Source organism: Electrophorus electricus, chromosome 6 (genome assembly GCF_041902795.1).
Source record: "Electrophorus electricus isolate QZ-2024a chromosome 6, ASM4190279v1, whole genome shotgun sequence".
NCBI classification, from domain to species: Eukaryota; Metazoa; Chordata; class Actinopteri; order Gymnotiformes; family Gymnotidae; genus Electrophorus; species Electrophorus electricus.
The window spans coordinates 25,294,796-25,309,461 of record NC_137502.1 but is presented as its reverse complement, the minus strand read 5'-3'; the positions used below and the strand labels follow the sequence as shown (position 1 = coordinate 25,309,461).

The following is a 14,666-nucleotide window of genomic DNA, read 5'->3' as shown; positions in this document are numbered from 1 at the left end:
GAGAGAGAGAGAGAGAGAGAGAGAGAGAGAGAGAGAAAGAGAGAGAGAGAGAGAGTGAGAGTTGTCTAAGGGGGTAAAGGAGAACCCTTGCGCTGTGGTGAGAAGGCTATAATTGATGAGGGAAAAGTGATGAGGAAAAAAACAGTATGTGATTTTACACCTGCTGTCAATAATGCATTCATAATGTGTTAATTTTCAAGTTAAAATGAACAGCCAGTTTGGAACTTAGGAAAAAGCATGTACTGTCCTTAAACCAAATAATGGAACACATTACCACAATCTTTGTGTCTCTGCTTTCCACTCTCTGTCTTTAAAGCTAATCTTAAATCACCTCTATTATCAACACGATCATCATCCTCCTGCTAAAACCTGTTTAACTGCCTTTATGTCCCTTAACTCCCCCACTTTTTTTGGCATTGTGAAATTATCTTGAATTTGACAATGGCACTATATAAATTAAACTTATTATTATAACCAGAGATCTTAGTCACTTGCAGACATTCTCTACTGGAGCCTCCCTGTCTTTCTTAAGACACCCTGTCATGTCCCTTTCCAAGCAGATGTTTCTTTTAGAACCTGCTGGCAGTCACACTCACCCGCTACACCTCCGATGCAGCACATGATCTGTAAAAGCATGATCAGGTTCTAGAGCTATGTAGTGCAGGGGGAAAAGTCCCCCAAGGATAACATCACCATCGAGCTCCAGCACTTGAGGCGCAAACTCCCCCAACCTCTGACATCCACTACCAGACTCAGAGGACCTAACCCTGGGCCAGATGAACAGAAAGAGAGCCAGCACTACTAGCTCACCCATTGGCATCTTGTGATTGGCATCACAGTGACTCCTAGGTAAGTTCATCAGCATGAATGACCCCACACACAGTTCATGTCAGACTGGATGACCTGCCTTTATAAACAACACTGGAGTCATGTTATGTGGTAACATGTGATTGGTACTAAAACAGGCCAATGAGAGAAGAGAGAGGCCAGGAGGAAGAAACCAATCAAGCAGTGGCTTGAGTGTTAAACAACAAAGCACTGGAAAATAAGGAATGGAAGTATGGTACAGCAGTTTTATTATTTTTGAAGAAGAATGACTTACTGACCAATTAAAATAGGACTAAATTCAAAAGCTTTAATTAATCTATGGGGCATGTCCAGCAAAATGAAAAACAATGCAAACAAAGTAATACAGATTTTTAAAAAGCATCAAAGTCATTAAAGAAAAGAATTAAGGAAAGCTTTTTTTCTTCTTCAAAAAAGGTATTGTCAGTCAGATGTGTTTGTGTAATACAAAACTGTTAAAGGCATCTGAAGTAAATATGAGTGTACAGAAGTTAAATTTATTAACGTATGCAGTTGTGAGAAGATGTTTGGAATTAATAATTATAGAAAAATCTGGAATTTTGTGAATGAGTGGCTCAAATAATATATATTGAATATGTTGTCAAATATTGAATTGTCTTTATTAAATCTTAATTGAATCAGATGAAAACAACCAAGATCATTAGGGAAAATGTGTGTAAGCCTTTAAACATAGTAATCCAGTAATTTATCATTTCCAGTATTCGCATGAGCAGCCATCAAATGTTTTCTTTATCTGCCCATAAGTTCCCCTCAGTTGTTAGGAGGTATTGAGGCCCAGTCCACTATATAAAACTGTCTCAGGCCCCTTGTATTTTGAGGAATGGCCTGCTTCTGATCATAGCACAGCTTTTTGAATGTGGCTGAGGTCTGCACTGAGACTGGGGTCTGCACTGTGTCTTGGACCCCTCTAAAACACAGAAAACCTTCATTTTGAAGAATGCTGTGTTCATTTTGTTTAACTCATGTGTTTTGTATCATTGTCATGTTGCATAATTGAACCTTTTTTGGAGCTTCAGAACACAGTCACATGACACTCAGCATTTTTACCAATTCTACTTTATATTCATTGGTTCTTGCAATTCATCCAGCAAAGAAGCCTCACACATTTATACTTTCTCCACCATATTCCACATATGGGCTATTTTCTCCAACATTGTGTACATATGTGAACATACATACATGTTATATGTACATATATACCATTAAAAAAAAATCTAAATGTTATATGTATAAAATGTATAACAATTCAGGCAGAACTGTGGAACATTTAGATGGTCTTTACAAGCTTAAAACCTTTTTTTATTTGCTTGAATAACCACCCATGAACAATACTCTTGTTCAGGTTTTTCTTATGGCGCATCTGTGAGCAAGTAACCAAAAGTGCTTTTTTTATGTTAACCTCACATCTGAATTGGCTAAAAGCCCATGACTCCAGTTACCCTTTATTTCAATAGTGCATTATAGAGTTTCAACTGTTTTTCCAACAATGACCTTAAATGTTTTACGCTACTGGTTCTGCATAAACATGTCCATATAAAATTTTGTGTGTGTGTGTGTGTGTGTGTGTGTGTGCGCGCGCAAGTACATGTGTGTATGTGTGTGTGTGTTTATTTGAAAAGTAATAAATAAGTATTTTTTTATAACTTAGATGATAAATCAAACCACATTTGTGGAAATCATAGTTAGAAAAATGAAGTCAATCGTTTTCCACTGACACTGAGGGAATATTCTGTTTGGTATGAGGAGCTTTCAGGCAGTTGATTCAGTTTTTGGAAGGTGCATAGGTGTGCAGCAGTTGCGATGTCAAGTACAACACTGCCATCTTCAGGGCATGCTTGGACTCACAGGCCTTGTTTTGAAGTCACATTTTATCCATAGTTTGGTGACTGAGTTGAAGGCAACCTCATTTCAGAAAAAGTAAACTGTATGGCATTACATCATTAAATCATCATCTAAAAGGATTTCCTTTACAAATCTAAAGGTGGTATATATTTACATTTCACAAAAGGCATCAAGCAGTGGGGATTTTTGGAGGTATGTATGTTGATTTCAGGATGCATACATAATGGAACAGTTTTAGCTTTGCAATCTGTATTTCAATTCCATTTTAAACACAAACCGATGAGGCAGACAGAGAGAGCTGGTCTCATCTCATGACCTTGAGCCCATTGTAAGACAAATAAACCATCTTACTGAAATTCTGGAGATGAGGCCCAGCAATAAACCAGCTTACTGAAACTGTGGAGATGAGGCCCAGCAATAAACCAGCTTACTGAAAATCTGGAGATGGGGCCAGCAATAAATTTGGTTGCCTCCTATTACTTTAGGAATAAGAGCATGTTGATAAAAAAATTGAGCTTTGTCTCACACTCCTCGGTTATTAATTCAACATACAGTGTATAACATAAGCCTATACATATACAGCACATTGACTAATTCATAGTCTCCGAAATTACTCAAGCTATGTTCATGCTATGTTCATGCATTAACACAAGGCAAGGTAATAAATCATCACCGTCACTACAACTACACTACAACTTCATTAATCGTAGTAAAAAAAAGTAAAAGACTTAAAAGTGAAAAGCAAAGAAAACAAATGCAATGGCATCATCTCCACAGAGGCACACATGACCACACCTGCTATATAAAACAATACCCCACACCCCCACCATAGACCTGAAGGACACACACACGAAACAGTCAAGAGTGGTAAAAAGAGAGAGGTAGAAGGTAGAGAAGCAGAGAAGGGAACATGTGGTTTGTTTCATACTTGTATCTGAGCATGGCCTGGAGCTCCTCAGCCTCCCTCTCCCTCTCTGCACCCCCAGCTCCAGGCCTGCTCCCTGGCCCCAGCTCCTGCCGGCTCCAGGGGCACTTCCAGCTGAATGGGATGCATCAGGATGGAGACCTGATTGTGGGGGGCCTGTTCGAGGTCCACTTCCTCACCGTGTTCCCAGAGCTGAGCTTCACCAGCGAACCGGAGCAGCCCTACTGTCAACAGTGAGTGGCCACTTCCAAAGGGCTCTAAGAGAATAACCAGAGACATAATGTTTAAAAGGAGGAGTGAGAGCATAACAAGGGGTGGATATAGTAGTTTCATTTGCAGTAGAACCAAATGATCATGGTTAGAAACATGCGGTGTTTCTCTGCAGCACATTGCAAATGTCTTAGGCCACCCCAAAAAGTTATGATGAAATGTGTTAACCAGAGTGCTCTTTATTTGCTTATCAAGAAAGTAGTCCCATGTTAACTTTTGTTTTTTGTTCTGTTTTTGTTCTTTTACTTTTCAAAAGGATCCTAGCTGGCATTAGATATGTTGGTGTTGGCATTCTGTTCTGCCCACTTTGGAAGAGTTCTGCACACCTTAATTATTCTTCACAAAGCTTGGAGTTATTACCATGATAAAAATGTTTTGAAGTCACTATCAAAAAGTCGTTATCATGAAGTTATTGTCATGAAGTCCTTGTCATGCTAAAAATAAAATAATATATATAAAATATATATTCTTTATTGAATGAATGTTTATTTGGAATAATGTTTTATTTCATTAGTCTTTACTGATTTGCTTTTATATGCAAATATATTTGTAGCCCATATAAATAGCATGGAATTTCCTGACCTTTTCCACAGTACTGTATATGTATTTTTTGTACTCATATATTTCTCATTTTATTTAAAATTAAATGTTTATTTTATCTTTATGTGTAAAACCAAAAGCCATTGCCAGTGCATTATCCTGCATTTAAGTTACCTGCTGCACAGTACATTTCTACAAATCAAAATAATAATAATAATAATAATAAGCCCTGACACAATAGGATAATGTAACTTAATTCATGTAACAATCACATCAGATTCATCATTCCATTGTTTGTTTACATACCGTCTGACTCTCATTGTCTTCCGCAGGTTTGACATGGCAAGCTTCCAGCAGGCACAGACAATGGCGTTTGCTATTGATGAGATCAACAGAAATCCTCACCTGTTGCCCAATGTTACCCTGGGCTACCATCTGTATGATAACTGCGTGAAGCTGGCTGTGGCATTCCGAGCAGCCACAGCCCTAATTAGTGGGACTGATGAGGCCCTCTCAACCCTGGACTGCACTGGCTCCCCCCCGGTGATTGGAATAGTGGGGGACCCGGGATCCACCCACTCTATTGCCATCTCTAGTGTGCTGGGGCTGTTTCGAGTGCCCATGGTACAGATTCTGGGCAAATTGAGTTTACTTTAGATGAGTGGGAAATTGTGAAAGAATGGCTTGTGTTTATAATTGAGTGATTATCTTAAAATGTAGATCCTTTTTTTTCTATAGTTGAAATTATGCAAGAACATGTATTTTTTTCACACTGGCTGATACGTTCCTTTCTCTATGTGGTATCATTTTCTTTGTCTCCCTTTGTTTCTGTCCTCCTATTACACATACACTGTCTTTAGGGCTACATCTCTTTTTCATATCCTCTTTACCTCGTTCTGTCTATCACGCTCTCTTCCCCTCCATCAGGTGAGCTACTTCGCCACCTGCTCCTGCCTCAGCAACCAGCAACAGTACCCCTCCTTCTTCAGGACCATTCCCAGCGACGTCTTCCAGGTCCGCGCCATTGTGCAGATCTTAAAGCGCTTCAGCTGGACCTGGGTAGGCCTGATCTACAGTGACGATGACTATGGTATCCATGCTGCCCTCGCCTTCCACCAGGACCTGCAGGGGCAGTTTGGTGGCTGTGTGGCTTACTCCGAGATCTTGCCACGAGACAACAATTGCAGGGATGTGGCCCGCATTGTCGGAGTGATCAGAGCTTCCACAGCCATGGTGGTGGTGGTGATCTCCACTGAGGCTTACCTGTTGCCGTTGATGGACGAAGTGGCCCAGAGGAATGTGACTGGCAGGCAGTGGATTGCCAGTGAGGCCTGGGCCACCTCTCCTATCTTCCTCACCCCGCATCTGCTGCCCTTCCTCGGGGGCACGCTTGGGCTTGCAATCCGCCGTGGGGAGATCCAGGGGCTCCGGGACTTCCTGCTGAACATCCGCCCTGACAGAGACCCTAAAAACAACATAGTGAGGACCTTCTGGGAGGAGATGTTTGAGTGCACATTTGATTCTGGAAGCACACAACCCAATGGAGAAAGGGAGAGAAAGGTGTGCACAGGGGCAGAAGATCTGCGTAGCATGGACACAGCGTACACTGACATGTCTGAACTCAGGGCTTCGTACAATGTGTATAAGGCTGTTTATGCTCTTGCGCACGCACTTCATGACCTGATGCAGTGTGAGGAGGGAAAAGGACCCTTCATAAGCCACAGCTGTGCCAGCATACACTCTCTGCAGCCTTGGCAGGTGACCGTCCCCCTCCATACACACACAGACACACACACACACACACACACACACACACACACACACACACACACACATGCACACACTTACGGAAATGCTGCATACATCACTGCCAAGACTAAACTGAGAATATGGTGGATACTTAATATTTAAAACAGCTTGCAGGTCACAACTGAGGGTCTTTGAAATGCAGAAATTATTTTACAATGTGTTTATTGTGTCCCTATATCTTAGGAAAAGTATTTAGGTCAGTCATTAACACCTTTAAAACTTTCTTTATCTGTTTTGTCTATGTGTGCAGGTCGTCCATTACCTGCAGAATGTGAACTTCACCACTGGCTTTGGTGACCACGTGTCTTTTGACAAGAACGGTGATGCCCTGGCTATCTATGATGTCATGAACTGGCAGCCAAACCCAGATGGATCGATCAGAGTTCATACAGTGGGTGTTGTGTATGAGACCGCCCAAGCAGGGGATGTCCTTACAGGGGATGTCCTTACACTAGAGGAGGGCGCCCTCTACTGGAACTTCAAGTCAAAGAAAGTAAATCATGTTCTGCTTTACAGTTGTATCCTAAGAGTAAACAGCGAGTACACAGATCTTTGCCAAGAGCAGACTTATATGTGCACTTATATGTGAGTTGAATATTGCTGTTGTGTTACCACTAAGTAATTAGCATGTAACTTTAAATGCTCAGGAAATGCATACACACATAGGACAGAAAATGCACATACAACCAATTCAGTGCTGATTGAATTCACAGTGTCCTGAAGTGACAAATTAGTTTTCCCCTTTTCTCAGCCGCCCCGGTCTGTGTGCAGTGAAAGCTGCCCTCCAGGCACCAGGAGGGCCAGACGGAAAGGTCTGCCCATCTGTTGCTTTGACTGTCTTCCCTGTGCAGATGGAGAGTTTAACAATGTAACAGGTGAAAACTTTGACTTTGATGTGTTTAGTTCATTTCTGTGTCTTTTTAACTGTCTGTAAAGTGCTACTGACATCTCTCTTGTCCTCCACTAAATTGCTTTCTCTCTTTTTTCAATCTTACTCACCTATGGATATCTATATTGACCTTCATCTCCTATTCCTTTAACTCCTCTTTCCCTCTCACGCTATATGTCTGTTTTTCTCTCCACTCCTCTCTCTCTCTCTATCCCACTCTCAGATTCTATTGAATGTACCACGTGTCCCGAGGAGTTCTGGTCCAGCCCAGATAAGGACCGCTGTGTCCCTAAAGAACTTGAGTTTCTGTCTTATGAGGAGCCGTTAGGCATCTCCCTGACAGTGGCCTCCCTGTTGGGCTCCTGCTTTTGCACCGGGGTTCTGGGTGTGTTCGCACATTACCGCCACACCCCCGTGGTCCGTGCCAACAACTCAGAGCTGAGTTTCCTGCTGCTGCTGTCACTCAAACTGTGCTTCCTATGCACGCTGCTGTTCATTGGCCAGCCACAGCAGTGGACATGCCGACTGAGGCACGCGGCATTTGGCATCAGCTTTGTACTGAGCGTTTCCAGTATCCTGGTCAAGACCATGGTGGTCGTGGCTGTCTTTAAGTCCTCTCGGCCAGAAGGCCAAAGTGCCTTGAAGTGGTTTGGTGTACCCCAACAGAGAGGCACAGTGCTTGCCCTCACAGCCCTCCAGATAGCCATATGTGTAGTGTGGCTGGCTATGGCATCCCCCACACCCCTTAAAAACACTCATTACATCAGCTCTAAGATAGTGTATGAGTGTGCCATGGGATCTGTGCTGGGCTTTGCCACTCTGTTGGGCTACATTGGCCTCCTGGCTGCCGTGAGCTTCCTGCTGGCCTTCTTGGCGAGGAACCTTCCAGATAACTTTAACGAGGCCAAATTTATCACCTTCAGTATGCTGATCTTCTGCGCAGTGTGGATCACTTTTGTGCCAGCATACATCAGCTCTCCGGGGAAGTATTCAGTGGCTGTAGAGGTCTTTGCCATCTTGGCCTCTAGTTTTGGTCTACTGCTGGCCATTTTTGCCCCAAAGTGCTATATCATCCTCCTGCACCCTGAGAGGAACACTAAAAAAGCAATTATGGGTCGAGCAAGAGAAAAGAAATAGCTATAGAATGTTTCTTATGAAAGGGTTATACATGATATGTACATAATACTGTGCCTTTATGTAAAGATTAAAAAATCCTTCCATGTTGGAAATTACTTAAATACACCGCCGGTATACTGAGAAAACCTTAAACAAATCTAGTGTGTAAATAAGTCTTAAGTTTAGTGCACAAAATTATCTGTGACACATGACATGCCCATGAACATATAGTATTTGAGATCACATGTAATGATGACATATTATAAACATGTAAATATGGAGTGCAAACTACAGATATTACAGAGAAATTATCGATACTGTGACAGTGTATTGAGGCAAGCAGAAAAAGGTGCAGGGTGCAGGCGTGAGCCGTTAAAAAAGAAAGTGATATACAACCAACATACACCACACAAAGACAATAACCAACATCTGGGACTCGGACAGGGAGAACTAAATACATGGATAGTCAGAACATGAGATGAGGAACAGGCTTGTGCTTGATGTATACAATAGATAGGAGTGAGGTCAGTGCAACAAATAAACATGTGTGAGCTATAAAGATGAAGGGGCACTGTAACAAATAGTGGTATGAATTTTAAAATGTAAGTAGTTTTGAATAGAACTTTCTGTAAACTAAACCTTGTGGAGGTTTTGTGGTAGTCGGGGCATTGTGTGTGTGTGTGTGTGTGTGTGTGTGTGTGTGTCTGTGTGTGTGTGTGTGTGTGTGTGTTTGTTTTTCTTTTTTAAAGGGTACATTTTATCTTCAAGATTTACATAAAGAGCATAACATTCATTATCATAAAAATAATTGAATTAATAAAGTCTTCTGATGATAACCAGGATCTGGTCATATTTATTCAAATAAACTGCAAATGTGTAATCAAAAGCAGTCCATGTGGACATAATGCAGGGAAACATTTTCATAGACTTAGACTTAGACTTTTGTTTATTTTATTTTAATATTTCTAGCCAGACATTTCAGGTGGTACTTAAAATGTTAAGCAACAAGGTAATATAAATTGCAATATAAAGTATTTTATTTGTCAATAGTAAAACAATGAGTTTACAAAAATAAACTCACTTTTATTCAATGGGGTACCTCATTTATGACACCACAGGTAGGAGACTATGCTGTAGTGGTAAACAGGAGACTATGTTGTAGTGGTAAACAGGAGACTATGCTGTAGTAGTAAACAGGTAGGAGACTATGTTGTAGTGGTAAACAGGTAGGAGACTATGCTGTAGTGCTATCTCTTCTTAGAGGAGTAATCTCTTGTAACCCTCTGAAATGTCAGTCTCATGTACACTATGATGAACCTGTGTGTGTGTGTGTTCGTGTGTGTGTGTGTGGGGGGGGGGTTTGAGTTCGTATGTGTGTGTGTGTGTGTGTGTGTGTGTGTGTGTGTGTGTGTGTGTGTGTGTGTGTGTGTGTGTGTGTGTGCATGGCGGATAAGGAGAAAAAGATTATTGAACTCCAAAGACATCATGCTCCATGGCCCTGGCAAAATAGAACAATTAACCATGACATCACAATGGCTTTTTAATTTGTCCCTATTTTCCCTGTGGGTTAATATAAAGGGGTACTCTCACTGAAATAAAGCAGTTAATGCCTCAAAATGAAACTGAATGCGCAGTAAGTAAAATACAAGAGATTAATAGTTTTGCGAAAATTGAAATGCAATTTATAAAACTGTGCCTACAATTCACAAGCAACCAATCAATTCTTTACTGAATGACACAAAAACATTTTGCTCACTTGTTTCTCTGGGCTGGGAAATTACTCTAGGTCCATGCGGACTTCCTCTAATTACCACAAATTATTTTTTGCTCTGGGCAAATTTACCTCTACTAAAGAGCTTCTTCTCTCGCTCTCTTTGCAAATGCAAAACCCTGTTCTCCTCTTCCTTTCTCTCACTCCATCACTCCATCTCTCTCCCTCTCTCTGGTGGGCTATGGCTGTGTCTGCATGGCTATGGGCACAGGGGCTCCTGGCTGCGATGGTCTGGGTGCACGCTGTGGGGCCTTCATGCAATCTGCAGAGCAGGTCCATCTCTGGGAGTCTGTTCAAGGAAGGTGATGTGATCATTGGGGGTCTGTTCCCTGTTCATGTTGAAGCTGCTGAACCCGACCACACATTCACACAGAGAGTTCTGGGAGGCCACTGTCAAGGGTGAGTATATTAGTTTCATTATAACAAATCTAGTGTGTCAGTATATTGTTCAATTTGTTTCTAAAGACATTGTATATTGGTTTGGTTGTGGGAATTCTTCTTTTTATTTTAGATTGCATGCACTAAACCCCCCCTCTCCGTGTGCTCTGTCCCTATGTTAACCATCAACAATTCTCCATGTCTCTGTTTCTCTGTCAGCCTTGATGTGCGAGCATACCGCTGGCTCCTGACCATGATCTTCACTGTGGAAGAAATCAACAGAGATCCAGCGCTGCTACCCAACCTCACTCTGGGTTACCTTGCTGCAGACAGCTGCCTGGCTGAGGGCAGCACCCTGAGTGCTGCGCTGGCGATGGTGACAGGGCAGGAGGAGGCTGTAACTGGAGAACAGTGCACCAGGGCTCCCAGTGTGCCCGTCATCATTGGCGATGCCCGGTCTGCTGCCTCCATAGTGTTAGCTGATACTCTGGGTGTTTTTGGCATCCCCCTGGTAAATGGAAAATTAGAAAAATATCTTACATTTTACCTCATTTCTAACATTTAGTTATGAAGCATAAACATTATTACTTCTTTGTATAGATCATTCTTTCCACAAAAGCAAATGCTGGTGAAACTGATGAAATGTGATTTCTCCATCTCTTTATTCTTCTGTCTCTGTGCTCCATGTCTCCAGGTTAGTTATTTTGCTTCCTGTGCATGTCTCAGTGACCAAACCAGGTTCCCCACCTTCCTCCGCACTGTTCCCAGTGATGCCTTCCAGGCTAAGGCCATTGCCCATCTGCTGAGCCTAATGGGCTGGTCCTGGGTTGGGGTTGTCTCCGGAGATGATGCATATGGGATAAGTGGAGTGCAACTGTTACTGAAAGAACTGGAGGGTTCAGATGTGTGCATTGACTACCTGGAGGTCATCCCTAAATCCTATGCGATGAGCAAGATCAGACGCATCATCGAGAGAATCCAGAGCTCCAAGGCTAGGGTGGTGGTCACCTTTGCCATCAGCCCAGATATGGAGGTCTTGCTGAGAGAAGTGGTGAAGCAGAATGTGACTGACAGGCAGTGGATTGCCACTGAAGCCTGGAGCACCTACAGTCATCATCCTTCATGGAGTGGTATTTCGTTAGCAGGGACTCTTGGCTTTGCCCTACGGCAGGTTGATATCCAGGGTTTGGGCTCCTATCTGACACAACTGAGGCCAGGAGGGCAACAGATGCAGCCACTGACTCAAACTGTTTGGGAGGAAATGTTTGGATGCAAATTTGTGGTGGAATCCCAGACAAACCCTCTCTCAGGACCACAGTGCACAGGCTTAGAGAAAATGGAAAGAAACCAGGAAGAAGTCTACTTTGATGTTATGTATAACGTGTATAAGGCTGTGTATGCTATCGCAAATGCAATTCAGGACATGCTGGTCTGTCAGTCTGGCAAAGGACCATTTAAAAATGGAGAGTGTCCTGATATTAAACCGATACGACCTAAGCAGGTAAGGAAAAATTATATGAAAAAATTATCAGTTAAAATTCTATTTGCTTAAGCTGTTTTAGAGATAAAGTTGTTTGGATTTATTCTTCTTGGTAGCTTCTGTATTACCTAAAGTCAGTAAATTTCACAACACCAGTGGGTGAGCTACTTCATTTTGATGAGAATGGGGATGTATCTGCCTCATATGACATCATTAACTGGCATGTAGGACCTGAAGGAAAAGTGGAATTTGTGAAGGTTGGGCAGTTTGATGCAGCAAGCAGACAAGAGCGAGGCTTTCAGTTGGACACCAACAAAGTGGTCTGGGGAGGAGGCTGGGGTGATCACGTAAGAATGTATCTGCTTCTCTGTAACACATTTCCAGCTAACAATTAGATAAAAAGACAGGCATGGTATAGGGAGGAACCTATGTTTGCATATTTATTTCTATTACATATGAACAAGGAATGACCTCAATTATAGTCTCATAGTTTTTGAGTCTTTAAAAAGTGATGTCTCCTCCTGATGATTGTTTCTGTCAAGCTGATGGAGATTTCTCCCTCTGCTCTTCAGGTACCAGTGTCTGTGTGCAGTGAGAGCTGTCCCCCGGGCACCAGGAAAGCTGTGCAGAAAGGAAAGCCTGTTTGCTGCTATGACTGTATACCATGTGCAACAGGGGAGATTAGCAATGCTACAGGTACTATTCAATGACACTGAAAACAGTATGTTTATTGTTTAATGCTAGAAAAAAGCTCAGCTTTTGCTGGTCCTTCAATAGTGCTGATTTACCAGGGTTCATTTGAGTCCATTTTAGACCTTTCTGTGCAGAATTCAAGGATTCAAACACTATGTAGAGATACTACAACATGCAAGATATTAGTGTGCTAAACCCTGACATAACATTTATATCATCAGACAATGTACCACTCCTGATACATTTAAAGTATTAACAGTTAAAGCAAAACTCTGTAAAGTTAAAGTGTTAATGTACCGCCTTCATTGTCAAATGAAACATCTTCTTTTTTTCTTCCCTGCAGACTCCACAGAGTGCAACAAGTGTCCAGAACGGTTCTGGTCCAGCACTGATCGGACAGTGTGTGTTCCAATGCAAGTGGAGTTTTTGTCCTTTCAAGATAACATGGGCATTGTCCTCTCAGTGCTGTCTGTTGCTGGGGCGACACTTACTGGGACCATCCTGGCTGCCTTCTTCCATCATCGGGACACGCCCCTGGTCCGCGCCAACAACTCAGAGCTGAGCTTCCTGCTGCTGCTTTCACTCAAACTATGCTTCCTTTGTGCACTTCCTTTCATTGGCCGGCCTGTACCTTGGTCCTGTATGCTGCGCCATACCCTGTTTGGGATCAGCTTTGTGGTGTGTCTGGCCTGTGTGCTCAGTAAGACTGTAGTTGTCCTGGTTGCCTTCAGAGCAACTCTGCCAGGATCAAATGTGATGCGCTACTTTGGCCCTTTTCAGCAGAGAGCAGGAATTCTCCTCTGCACACTGGTGCAGGTGGTGGTCTGTGTGCTGTGGCTGGTGTTAGCACCTCCTGTACCTACGGAAAGTGCAGGAGGTGAGCTTGGAGCTCGCGTGGTGCTGCTCTGTGCTGTGGGCTCAGTGGCAGGCTTCTCCCTGGTACTGGGATACATCAGCTTGCTGGCAGGTGTATGCTTCATTATGGCCTTCCTCGCCCGGAAGCTTCCAGATAATTTCAATGAGGCAAAATTCATCACATTCAGTATGCTGATCTTCTGTGCTGTGTGGATCGCCTTTGTTCCAGCATATGTCAGCTCTCCAGGGAAGTACACAGTGGCAGTTGAGGTCTTTGCCATCCTGGCCTCCAGTTACGGCCTTCTGCTGTGTATATTTGCCCCAAAATGTTACATCATTCTGCTCAGACCAGAAAAGAATATAAAAAAGAACATGATGGCCAAATAGGGAAACACAATTAAACAAAATAATATTTGAGTGATTTTACATATGGCACAATATGTTACAATATGTTCAACTGACATTTTAGGTATCCATGGAGTTACAATAAAGTTACAATGTTTGCACTTTGTCTATATTCTCAGACTACTACAAAACTCCCATACTCCCATACTCTGTTTAGTCATATACATTAGTTATGGGGTAAATGCTACAATATTATAAATCTAGAGACATTTATCCATAATTTATGAATTAGTAAAAAAGAAAACAACTGTAACAAATGTGTATAAAAGGGGGACATTTTATTGCAAATAATTTCATTCTACTGTTTCAGTATATTTTTAAATTATCCATGCCAGAATATGACAGTGAACAAACATTTAACTTTCATAAATGTCTCAAGCTCTGCTATCCCTTTGAATGGATCTTATAAATTGTTCAAAGAAAATGATAGAGAACACTGAATGCAACACAAAAAATGATGCAAGAAATTACAGTGTGACAGCTGCTTCTTTTGTCCCACTGGCCTTGGCAGACATCTAAACACCCCTGCCCTGCTAGATGTGCAGAATAAACTGATAATGTGTTAGATTACCCACTGGATAAAATACAGATTGATCAGTAAAGCAATCCAGCAGTGCCTTGTGTTGGACAGCGCTGGTAAATATGGAATATCTTACAGAAATACGGTGCTGTAGTTTTTTTTTATTTTTGAAGCAAAATAGACTTACTGAGCAATTAAATGTAATTAGGTTCAAAAGCTTTAATGGGCATGCCCGGCAAAATGAAAAATAATGTACACAAAGTAATGCAGATTTTTTTAAAGCATTAAAGTAATTCCAGAAAAAGT

General features: G+C 42.0%; 2 protein-coding genes across 2 annotated transcripts; both read left to right on the top strand.

The window, feature by feature from the left end:
- The first annotated feature begins 3,721 nt into the window (after window positions 1-3,721).
- Window positions 3,722-8,279, top strand: LOC113568083 (extracellular calcium-sensing receptor-like). Its single transcript, XM_026996258.3, has 6 exons — window positions 3,722-3,867; window positions 4,777-5,068; window positions 5,372-6,202; window positions 6,504-6,746; window positions 7,005-7,128; window positions 7,366-8,279. Exons 1-6 carry the CDS (start codon window positions 3,758-3,760, stop codon window positions 8,277-8,279), a joined length of 2,514 nt encoding a protein of 837 aa, XP_026852059.3. The 5' UTR covers window positions 3,722-3,757.
- A 1,923-nt stretch (window positions 8,280-10,202) lies between these two features.
- Window positions 10,203-13,884, top strand: LOC113568081 (extracellular calcium-sensing receptor-like). Its single transcript, XM_035525564.2, has 6 exons — window positions 10,203-10,428; window positions 10,627-10,918; window positions 11,102-11,908; window positions 12,004-12,234; window positions 12,460-12,583; window positions 12,924-13,884. Exons 1-6 carry the CDS (start codon window positions 10,211-10,213, stop codon window positions 13,820-13,822), a joined length of 2,571 nt encoding a protein of 856 aa, XP_035381457.2. The 5' UTR covers window positions 10,203-10,210; the 3' UTR covers window positions 13,823-13,884.
- Window positions 13,885-14,666: the final 782 nt, after the last annotated feature.